General features: G+C 32.9%; 1 protein-coding gene and 1 pseudogene across 1 annotated transcript; both read left to right on the forward strand.

Moving 5' to 3' along the window:
• Positions 3,787-4,929, forward strand: LOC18596108 (annotated as a pseudogene).
• On the forward strand, positions 9,153-11,100 carry LOC18596109 (inorganic pyrophosphatase 2). The gene is made up of 4 exons (XM_007024385.2): positions 9,153-9,438; positions 9,530-9,651; positions 9,744-9,945; positions 10,380-11,100. Exons 1-4 carry the CDS (start codon positions 9,301-9,303, stop codon positions 10,740-10,742), a joined length of 825 nt encoding a protein of 274 aa, XP_007024447.2. The 5' UTR covers positions 9,153-9,300; the 3' UTR covers positions 10,743-11,100.

Here is a 12,694-nt window from a genome sequence, read left to right on the forward strand (position 1 = left end):
CCACTTCTGGTTTCCTCAGCAACATATTTGATTAAATTTTTTATGTATGGTGAATCTGAAATCCATAATCATATATACTTTAGATTACCGTGCATGGAGAAAAGGGTGAAAAGAACCTATATCAAAAGATTACATCAACCCATCAAATCTAACACTGTGCCAACATTCATCTTGTCACAGCCAAAGTCTGAATGGTCTCAGCTGAATAAGCTTCTGATCTGAATGAGGGCCCTTTCAGACATCAACATAGTAGACTTTCCACAACTGCATGGGGCCCCAAATTAAAGCAAACCCTTTGCAGGGAACAAACTCTCTGATGAGGGGCTGCTCACGAGTCCAATTCGCTAAGTTGAAGCTTAGCCCAGCTTAGCTTAGGCTTTACACACATTGGTCAGAAAAGATAGCACTTTCTCATCCATCTATCAAGGTCGGAGCTTACAAATTTTTTTCCTCAAGGAAAATATATTGTTGCGGATTACGTAATTATTGTTGCGGATTACGTAATTATTGAATATTCATGACTTGCTCATTATATGGAAATGATAGAATATTATGAGAAAATAGTTGTTTGGTTTCTCTATGGCATTGGCATCAAGTTTTGGTCCATAACAATTTGGTTACGTTTGGTACTTTATAATGTAATGTGATTGTATAAAAAATAACATTACAGTGTTTGGTGTGCAAGCAAAATAATAATTAAAATGTAAAAAAAATAACATTATAGTGTTTGATTTACAAGTACTTTACTAGGAATGTAATATTAATTTTCAAAATTATACCTATTTATTAAAATACAAGTTTAATATACTTGTATTTTTTTTTGTTTTTGATATAATATCATCTCTTAAATATATTTTTAATATCATATATTTTATTTTTATTTTTATTATAATCTTATATATTTTATTTTTATTTTTTAATATAATTTTTATATTATATATTTTATTTTAATTTTGTTTACCTATATATATAAATTTTAATTTCTTATATTTTATTTTATTTTATTTTTGATTTTTATATTATATATTTTATTTTAATATTTTTTATTTTAATTATAACGTTATAAAATGTTTTTAACAAAGTAATAAAGTTGAAGGGTAAAAGTATTTTGAAGAACATTGCAGAGTGCAATGTAATGTGATTGCATTGGTTTTGGACTGCAATCACATTACATCTCTTGGCTGTAATGTAATCGCATTGCAATTTTACATTGCAGTGGTCTGTTACAAAACAAACACTGCAATGTAATTTAATTGGACACATTGCAAGAAATATGCTCTCACTTCCCTCGTACCAAACCTTACCTTAACATGGTGTAGTAAAAGCAAATGCATGGTAACATAGGTGACATTTGGTATCTTATAATGTAATGTAATTTAATTATATATAATTATAAATAATGTGATTATAAACAATGTGATTACATTAAAAATAATATTATAGTATTTAGTATATAAGTAAAGTAATGATTAAACTGTAAGGAAGATAACATTGTAACGTTTGGTTTACAAATACTTTATTGATAACATAATGTTAATTTCTTGAATTATCCTTATTTATTAAAATGTAAGTTGAATATATTTGTATTTTTTTATAGTTAATTTTTATATAATATTATCTCTTAAATATATTTTTAATATTATATATACATTATTTTTATTTTTTATTATAATCTTATATATTTTATTTTTATTTCTTAATATAATTATTTATATTATATATATTTTATTTAAAAAAATAATATAAATTTTATTGACAATCACCATCTACTATCTATCAGCCAGCATAGAATGACTATTAAGAGTAACAAAGAAATCAAAATCCACAAAAAAAAAACAAATTACAACATTACAAAATATTTTTAATAAAGTAACAAAATTGAAAGATAAAAATATTTTTAATAACATTATAGCGTGCAATACAATCTAATTACATTAGTTTTACACTGTAATTACATTACATTCATTAGTTATAATGTAATTATATTATAATTTTACATTACAATGATTTGTTGTAAAATAAATACTATAATATAATTTAATTAATTATATTAAAAAATATGTTCTCACTTTCTTCATATCAAATGCTACTATAATGTTTATAATTTGTTGGATCGTTTTTCACATATTATTCGTTGACTTTTGCGGTGAACCTAAGAGCCTGTCTCAATCACCCAAATTTGAGTAAGATTTGGAAAGTTTTGCTTCTTAACTCTTAAGCTTAAGCCCCATTTTAAAGCACTAAACTGGGCTTAGCCATAGTTCAATCTCATTTCTGCCCACTCTGGATGGGCCATGTGTGTGGCCCAATTAAACTTTCGTAGGCCATTGTTACCACAGGCCATAGCTGATTGCCCAATTCTTAAAGATCATTGATATTGGGCTTCTGAGATTTTGAGGACCTTTAAATCTTAGATCGTAGAGCATGTTTGATGGGGAAATGAAATAGCCATTTTCCTTTGTTCTTAATTCCTTTATAAGAATGCATTTGCTTCACAAGATGATTATTATTCGAAATGATCATTTTGAGAGAAGTCAGAACGGATCTCTTCTTGATAATGACTATTTTGAGTGTGTAAGAATATGTTAAAAAATTAACAAGCAGTGATACTGGTACTTTTATAAACAAATTTAAATTTAATCACAAAAAATACCAATTTACACTCCACAACTAAATCCAATTAAGGAAAAGTCGATTTTGGTGTCCATGGCCCTTGTTAGGCTAATTTCAAGTTGCTACAAATCTTTAAGTTGAAAACTTAAGAGAAATTTTTTTTAAAGCGCTAAGTGAAAACATGATATTGTCAGATTTAGTCAAGGTGGGATCTATATAAAGCCAAAGAAATGGTCGCAATGCAAAAGAGGAGGTTCTCATGTTATTCGAGAAAAGGTTTTTCTTACATATATAAGAGCATGCATCTCTCTGTAATTTCTTTGCCCTTTTCCATTTTTAGCATTCTAGGTTTTACAGTTTTAGTGCATCAAGGGCATAAAAGAACAGGTACCATGCAGCAGGAGCTTCTATGCTAACTATCAAAAAGTTGCTGAAAGGAAACTCTTTTAACTTGACCAAAGAACTCAACTATTACTTAGCAAAAGGAAGTTGTTGGCTCCGTGCTTTGCCAACTTTTTCCAAGTAATCTTGGTGTGACTGATGCTTCGTTCCTACGAGGAATCAGGCATATGTTAGATTAATATTAAGCGATCAACCTACCAACAAAAAATTTACAAGGAAATGAAACAAGCACCCATGAATCTGCACATGCAGCTATTAGACTAAACACCAAGAATGTGACATCTTGAAACACCAGTAAATTTGTTACCCCGGAATAACTTTCCTGCGTCAGAAACATTTCATACTCACTCTCAAATGCATACAATGCAAAAACCGAATGGTTTAAGTAACAGTTGCACCCTTCCATTGGGTTAATAACTTAATACATATAATGTTTAAAGGCAACCTGCAGTTAGTGTGCAGTTAAGTAGCAAGTGGCACCTACGGAGCATGAAAGCGTTTCCGAAACAATAAATTTGAATAATCAGAGTCGTAGTTGATGATGGTCAAGATGAAAATTGAAGTATAAAAAAAAATTGAGAAAGAAAGGAAGGGCACATGGTAGTTTGACTTTTCCATAAGCTGGTAATGAACTCATTTTATAGGTTCCAACTATGGCTTTTTCCTTTCATATTCATATTTGATGCAGTGTTGACCATCCTCGTCTAAAGAAATATTCATTTCTCTTCAAAACCCTGAACCGAGCTTTCTTTTCTCTTGCCGAATCCACAAATGTCTCCTTTTCCATCCGATCTGATCACTGACATACTTTGTCAGGTTCCCGTGAAGACACTACTTCGCTTTAGATGCGTGTCCAAGCCATGGGGTTCCTTAATAGATGACTCAGATTTCGTCAAACTCCATCTCCATCAGTCCTTGAAAACCAACACCAATGTCAAGCTCTTTCTTGATAATTGTGTAGAAAATAATAGCAAGGCCTATGCAGTGGACCTCGACTCGCTGTGCAACTTGGTGCAGTTTCCTCGTCCGTTTACAGCTGAAGCGAACAAATATCAGTCCAGAATATTTGGTTCTTGCAACGGTTTACTTGCTGTATATCATCGTCAAAAAGGAAATTGCATTGTGGAATCCATCAACCAGAAAATGCCATTATCTGCCGACATTGAGTGATGATATAAACATGGATCCTGATATTCTACTTGGATGTGGATATGACAAGAATACCATACTCGGATTTGGATATGATGCCGGCGGCAATGACTACAAGGTGGTGAACATGCTCAGATCCAAGACTCAAAATTGCTTCAAAGTGATGGTTTATAGTCTGAAAGCTAATTCTTGGAAGAGGATTAAGGATTGCCCTTACGACATTTTTACTAATTACAATGACGGTGCTTGTGTTAATGGTTCCCTGCATTGGGTAGAGGATGAAATAGGTGAATTTTTTGGAGGTAAAGTGATCTTTGCTCTTGATTTTGGTACTGAGGAATATTACGAGGTTCTTGAAGTTGACATAAGCTTTAGACAGAAAAAATGTGGTGGTAATTGTATAATTTTTAGTTACATGAATACGGGGTGTTGGGAGGACGCTTGTGCGTTTTTTGTGATTACTCAAATTGTTCAGTCGAGGATCATATAAATTTATGGGTGATGAAGGAATATGGAGCCAAAGAGTCTTGGATTGAACTACTTTATCTTTCACGAGACGAATGGCTGACGAATATATTTCACAGCAGAGCTGTAGCATATTCCAAGAGTGATGAAAAAATATTGCTGGATGAGGGCAGAGGTTGTCAACCTGTTTGGTTCAATTTGGAGAATGAAACAAGGGAGACTCTTTGTATTCCAGGGGCACCCCGATGCCAACGCTTTTCTACAATGATTTATGTGGAAAGCCTTGTTTCTGTCTATTAAAAACCGATTCAATAGTGCAAGCAAAGATAAAAGCGTTGTTTTAACTTGTCATGCTTTTTTTCTTTCTCCGTTAGGTATTTGCTTTCAGTTATAGGCGGGTGAAATAACAACTTGCCATGCAATAACTCCAAGATGTGGCATGCGTTTCACTTTGAGCAGCAGCCTTCTCAATGGAAGTCTTCTCTTTTTGAATCTTTAGAAGTCTTAACTCGCCTTTGTTACAATTTTTCTGCATTCTACATTCTCCACAAGTGAAGACTCAAAGCTCTTCTGCAAATGGTTCCATTTTTCCTTAAGTCTTGCCAAGTCCAAATTTAGAGATTCAATTCGCACCGCAATCTCATTTCACGTTTTACAATGGCTATTTACAAACATTTTACTAAAAATTTGAGATTCTAAAGGCTCAAAATTTTTTTTTTCCAAATTGCACGTATCTCTGACAACATTCAATAAATAAACAATGGTTTAAGCTATAAGATTACATTAATCCATCAACTAAATATTTATAGTTAGTGCTTATGATGATAAGGCTGAATGGAAGTATAAAAAATTGAGAATGGAAGGAAGGGCACATGGTGCCACTCTCTTCAACTCTTCATTACTTTAAATACATGTGGAATTGAAGAAGCATCCACTTTTACCCAAATTTAAATAATCTCTTGTATATAAATCATCAATTAAAAAAAAAAAGGTTAAACTTTAGACATCAGACTCCACCTTGACTGCCATTGAAAACCAGGGAGAAAACTCAAAATTTCTAATTATAGCATGCATGAACCAGGAGGGAGATAAAGCTGCTTTATTTAGAATTAATTCTCCATTTAATATTACAGAATTAGCATGACTTTTAATCTTTAACGTAGATTTAATCTCTTAAGCACATGAGCGCATTAAAGTCATATATGAACAATGACACCTAGCTTGCAGAACTATAATTTTTTTGTAGACATGCAGAGTAAGCCTCCATTGATTGTGTCTGCCATTGGAGAAAGTATGGCCTCTTCCACGTGAACCAACCTTACCAGGTTTTTCAGAAATTGCTTTCTGGGCCGAAGTTGGAGATAGATCGAGTGTAGGCAACTACTGTTGAACTTCAAAGAGAAGAAGATCACTAAACAAAGAAAAGCAAAGAGAAGTTTCAGCCTTTGCGCAATTTCCAAGTTAGTGACAATCGTAAATCCTAACTTTTGGGTTAGTCTTTAGATTGGACAATGACGAGATTACATGTCATCTTGCCACCCATGTCCTAAGATAATAAGTTTTAAATGCATTTGGCCTAACATGGCTGAGGAAAAGATATAGTATTAATCATTCACAATATCTTACAAGCACATTTACGTGTAGAGCTAGCTGGAACCAGTTTTGGGTCGATGAACCTGGCTTTTTGGAGCATTACCTAAGCTACCTATCATGTCTGAAATGGCTGTGTGACATTACCTAAAGGGTGGGGACACGTGCTTATATAAAATCCAATATTATCTCTTTCAATTAAAAATTTTTAAAATAAAATATTAAAATCAAGAGTAAAATGCCTTTACTCTTAAGTTTTGATCGAAACCCTCTATTAATTTTCGAATAAACACTCCGCTTCAAAAAAATATTTTTCGTTGGACACGTAAGTTCAGTTATTAGTCAATCGTTAGTGTGTCATTAACCTATTGACGTGATAAAAATAAAAAAAATTTTTACCTTTAATTAATTTTTAAAATTATTATTATATAATTTTATTAGTTTATTATATTTTTATTAATTAAAAGAAAAAACTTCCCATTTAGAGCCTTAGGAGCCCGATGCTCCTCACCTTTGGGATGCTTTTTTTTATTGTTTTTTTAAAATATATTATAATAATTTTTTAAATTAAGAAAAAAGTATTTTAATTTTTTCATCATCGTTGCTAATGGTGTTTGCGCTTTTGAGGTGGAATGTTCAATTTAAAAATTAATGAATTTTTATGAAATTTTAATTAAAATTTAAAAAATAAAAATATTTTAATCTAAAGTCAATACTAAACTCTCACTCAATACTCGACAGCTTAAGTTTTAAATTCAGTCATGGTCATCATCTTCAACATGACAACTAGAGCTTGAAATTTATTCAAGGGCGGGATGTACGTACATTAATTAAGATCAAGAAAAGCTTCCCCCAAATGTATTGATATCTTGGAGGGGTCTGCCTTTGCCCTGATTATTAACTCTTGTACATGGGGGGTAATTAAGAGATGAGAGACTTGGTATTTGACAAATTAAGGAAAGAAGACATCCTGCAAAATCTAGATAGTGTATACAAAGCAAACAAAGGCCAATGTTGCTGGTATCCTAACAAAATCATGATACATCCACATCTTTCTTTGTCCCCTTTATTTTGTAGAACGATATCTATTCTCCACAAACTTTTTCAGAAAACAGAAGTCCCAAAGTTAGCTACCAACCACAAAAATTAGAAAAGAAAAAAACCAAAGGGAAAGTGAAATTTGAGGAACAAAATTCAAAATCCTCGTGAATTTAAGATGAGCTCTTCTGTCGTTTCATTGTCCGTTTGGCACGTTACACACCATGTATGACGCATATTTGTTAAGCATCGAATCTGGGGCTGGCATCAAATTTCCCTTTTGACAGCCAAAAAGTCTTGAAAGGCAGGTACCACGTATCCTGGAAACCAACAAATAAAGGCGAATAGAAAGAGGACCTTTCTAATTGTTTCTCAGCTTAACCTCTTGCTTAATTCGACATAAAAATCACCCTTTAATTAATGTTTTGAACCAGGTGCCTCGTTCGTTTTATGTCTGTTGGCATGAATTTGCTAAATATGGATATTACGTAATTTTAGTTTTAATATTCGAGTATTTAATTTATTAATGAATATATAATTTTTTTCTCTAATTAAAAGAAAAACCCTTAAGCCTATATTATAATAAGGTGGGAAAGGAGAGTGTAGTTACCCAAAGAGAAGGATCCATTAAACAAGGGAATGATTAAAGATATGTTTTCAGTTTCAAAAGGAACATAGCCAGCTTGCACCGATCAATTTGATATGTGTCACCCCTGATGCAATGAAGTCTATCTGAAAGAATTGTCTGATGTCCTCTTTATTTTAGTAAAAAATTTCAACTTGGTAAGGACAAGGAAAATCGCGCATAAGAGTGGATCTATTGACACTTAGCAACTTGTTGTGATGTTTAGGTTGATTCCAAAGCCATATCAATTCAAGCAAGCCAGGATGACAGATTGAAGAAATCGTGGAAAGTAGGACCTGACAAATGTTAAGAGTTGTTCTCAAATCTTTATCTTTTCAATTTTCTTCAATTTTAATGTGTTATGTATAACTTCACATGATTCACATTAATTTTAATATTACATGCTTTGTTTGAATAGGTCTTATTGATTGCTTTCATTCTTTTTTCCTTCTTTCTGGACAAGTACACAAACACATATTTTCAGCTCAATTAGGGACATTTATAGAAGAAATTTCATGTTTTATTTGATGGGAAGGAATTTAAATTAAGGCAAAGCAAATGAAGAATATATAGCATGGTAAAAAAAGTTCCAATTTTTCTATTAAAAATGAAATGAAACACAAAATCATTAACAATGAGACAGCTTGATTTCTCTTTCTTCGTTTAGCTTCCACGCCAATTCAATCAATATCAGAATTAATTTCTGGAATATTATGCGCTGTGACCACGTCCTTGTTCCCAAATCAATGTGAACCAGAACAAGGTGGGCTCGAAAACCTTGAGGCTTGGCAGCCACAAAAAGTAAAATGCAAGAATCAGCCGACTGAACCATTCCCAGAATATTCTCTGTTTGCAGCAAGTGCGTTTTCGAAGGTGGCAAGTGAATTTAGTTCCCCTAGAATATTCCCTTATTCCTCCCACCATTCTTTTTGCTTCTGATAAACCTTGAACCGAACCCACAATTAACTATTAACCGACAAATATTTAACCCCATGCAACACCCTTCTTAACCGTCCGATCCAGTGACCAAACTTGATTGGCCACTTGGTCCAATCAAGGTCATTAAATAATGGGTGATATTGCTTACATCAGAAGAATAGGTTACAAGCAGTCGTATCAGATTAGGATGGGTTGTCCAGAAAGCTTGCAGAAAAAAAGAATCTGGCCTGCTTCCTACTCACCTTTAAAACTCCTTCAAGTAATATTCCTTTGGTATAAAAAAATCCTTTGTTTAATAACTGTGTTATTCTCCACGTGCACATGACTTTTTTCTACATATAAATACCCTCTCCTATTACGTATCTCTGTGCCAAGAAAACATTCAGAGTTCTTGAGTTTTCCATCCTACATCCATACTCTAAGCAAGAGATATTCTTTTTCCCTCTTGCTTTGCAATTATTTGATTTTCTGTCAAAGAGATGGCTGGAATCGTTGTAGTTTTTGATTTTGACAAAACTATCATCGACTGTGATAGTGATAACTGGGTTGTTGATGAGTTGGGTTTTACCGACTTGTTCAACCAGCTTCTTCCTACCATGCCCTGGAATTCTCTCATGGTAAGCGCCTGGAATTTTTGTTTCCCTTGTTTTGACATTAAAATAAATGGAACTCAATGTTTAATTATTTTCTTGTGGTATAAAATTACAGGATAGGATGATGAAGGAGCTTCACGCACAAGGAAAAACCATTGATGACATTGCTGAGGTTCTGAAACGTACTCCTTTACATCCTAGGATCGTCCCAGCTATTAAAGCAGCTAATGCTTTAGGGTATTTTTTTTTTTCCATTCTTTCTGCGCTCCTCTTCTTATTGTTCCTGTGTGTTTATGGTTGTACTGATCAAATTGGTTTGTGGTTTTTAGGTGTGAACTCAGGATCGTAAGTGATGCAAACTTGTTCTTCATTGAGACAATTTTGGAGCATCTTGGATTGAAGGAATATTTCTCTGAGATCAACACCAACCCCGGCTTTGTTGATGGAGAAGGAAGGCTGAGGATCTTCCCTTACCATGATTTCACCAAGTGTTCACATGGCTGCAACCTCTGCCCCCCAAATATGTGCAAGGTATCATATTTTTTCATCACTTACAATGATTTAATTTCATTTTATGATACTTTTTTGCCAATCAAGACACCAAATCTCGTAGAAAGACTTAGATTTCTCATATAAGTGAATATTTTTATGAAGGTTCCTTTTTGCCTACAAATTCTAGAAAATTTTGTTAGTTGATGGTATTCCACACGTACATGGTCAATCTCATCCCAGTAGCTTGGAGTTTCTTTTTTTTTGTAAATCTATTTTGATTTTAGACATATCAACTTCTTTTCTTGACCCCACTTAATCTGTTAAACTAATGGTTCATATAAGGACATAAATCATAACCATGATCTTGACATGGGTCAACAATTTTTTTTTAAATCATATAAATTTACAATCATGAAATACGATATATCAATTTTCGGCAACTTCTAATTTTTGGCTTGTGCTTTGTGCAACAGGGGATGGTCATTGAAAGGATTCAAGCTTCTTTAGAAGGGAAGAAAAAAATTATCTACCTTGGAGATGGTAGCGGGGATTACTGCCCAAGCCTAAAGCTTGGAGAGGCAGATTATATGATGCCAAGGAAGAATTTCCCAGTGTGGGACTTGATTTGCAGGAACCCTATGCTCATCAAGGCTGAGATTCATGAATGGTCTGACGGTGAAGAGCTTGAACGCCTCTTGTTGCAAATAATCAACATGATATCTGTAGAAGAAAACAATGGCAGCTCTGCCCAACTGATCTCTGTTGACTGCAAACTGCAAACCATTTCAGCATCTACCCATGAGGCCCTGCCTCAAGCCCTGCCAGTTCCTCAGTAGAGAAATTGTTGGACAGATGCCAATGCTCATCTAATTACTGCTGAGTTGCTCATAGGGTTTTAATTGTCAGGCCTTATGCATTTTCTACAGAGAAAGTGTGTTTAAAATAACTGTAAATATATTTTTCCAAAGAAAATATGACTGCAAAATTGTTTCCAAATTAAATTCATCAATTCTGTTAAGAGATGTAATGGCTCTATTATTATGCCATGTGTGCCAATCCATTGGTGACAATCATAAAGCCAAGTGGACCAAAGTTATAGAGAAGATTATTCCTAGTTTTTTTCTATCAGTTAAGAACCATACCGAGCTATTCTCAAAGTTTGGAATAGATCCCTTCTTTTGCAACTTGCTTTTAGCAGTGTTTCTTTTTGTTTTATTTCTAAATGCAAGAATACAAGAATGGTTAGGTTTCTTCCAAGTTTTTGAAGATTAGTGGATTAGTACTCATTATTCTGACTTACTTCTTTATTGAACGATGATGTAATGTTTGATTCTTAATATTTACGTACATTTCATAAATTTTCCTCTAAAAGAAAAAATTAAAAAACAGAACCATAATCAAGGAGTAATGAAATCTTTTGATTTAAACATTACCCTCTGCTTTATGAATTATATATAATATAATCCATGCTCAAAACATGTTTAGCTTAGGTTTGATCTATTATTTTCTTTTCCTCATCATATATACCCTCCCTTGAGATGTCTAATGTCTTACACATGCCAAAAGTAGTATTGGAGGAATTATGCATTAATATACATTTAATTTGATAATTGTGATGAACATTTCAATATGGAAAATTGCTATTTCTATAACTAGGAAGTTACTTAATTTCACATCAATGAATGGGTCTTTTGCAAAGTTTAATTAGATTAGTTAAGAAGGAAGATTACATATAGTAATAGTCTAGAAAGGAAGGCACCAAAGTAAAACAAATTATACAAGGTTAACCTAACACTTATTTTCACATGGCCCGCACCTCAGTTTTTGCATGTCCCCATGTGCCAGAAAAACAAAAATAAAGCAACGCCTTCACCGGTTATCGTGTTTTTCAACAAGAGTCGTCTCTTCATACCATGTTGGATAAATAGCGTCAACCGTGGAATACTTTGGTGATTCAATAAATAATGAATTAACTTAATTACCTGCCCCACGACCAAGGCTCAAAATCTTGACGACGCTACTTCTTTATTCAGCCCATCAAAGAGGGCTGGACGCCCTCTAATCCCACCACCTTTCGAAGTGTATATTGGGAATAAGAATATTGTGTGTACTTATATATATATAGATTTATATATTCTAATGATAAAAGAATGCTTCAAAAGAAATCGAATAAAGTATAAAATCATATACATCTTAAAAGTTTATATATGTGACACTAAAGGTATATTAAATTTAAATCTTATAAATGGAAATTTTTGTTTATATTTATGATTATAAATATAAATTATCTTTAATTATATAACTCAAAATCCAAACATATATAAAAAAAAATTAAGAATTTCAAAGCTTAGGACAAAGTAACTTGTAAATTCAAATAAACTAAGCTAACTTAATTTTTCTTTAAACAGATTAAGCTTTTCATGCTAGACATAAGAATAAGCGGAACAGAACAGTATACCCTTTTTGAAGGTATTTCTCATGGCACATTCTCAATATTCCTGCTTTTCCGCCATAAAAGCAGTTGGCTAATTAATAACCATAGCAAACAAAATCAGACTACAATTAATATTTAAAATCATTTGATCTTTCAACTGTCAGCATATCCAGGAGCCAATATCACACCCAAAGAAAAACACACGCTTATGAACTTTCGTGGCACCGCGTAATAGCAAATATGAGGCATTTGTATTTGACTGTCTAAAGAAAATTGACAGAAAATCACAACCCTTCATCTTTAAATTCACAATCTATAAATACCTTCCCTTTCTTCCATAATCCAAAACATAGC

This window comes from Theobroma cacao, chromosome 6, assembly GCF_000208745.1.
Source record: "Theobroma cacao cultivar B97-61/B2 chromosome 6, Criollo_cocoa_genome_V2, whole genome shotgun sequence".
In the NCBI taxonomy this organism is placed as follows: domain Eukaryota; kingdom Viridiplantae; phylum Streptophyta; class Magnoliopsida; order Malvales; family Malvaceae; genus Theobroma; species Theobroma cacao.

Coding starts and splice junctions, on each gene's coding strand:
- LOC18596109 (XM_007024385.2), top strand. CDS start 9,301: ATGGCTGGAATCGTTGTAGTTTTTGATTTTGACAAAACTATCATCGAC. Junction 9,439..9,529: donor TGCCCTGGAATTCTCTCATG/GTAAGCGCCTGG, acceptor ATAAAATTACAG/GATAGGATGATGAAGGAGCT. Junction 9,652..9,743: donor AAAGCAGCTAATGCTTTAGG/GTATTTTTTTTT, acceptor TGTGGTTTTTAG/GTGTGAACTCAGGATCGTAA.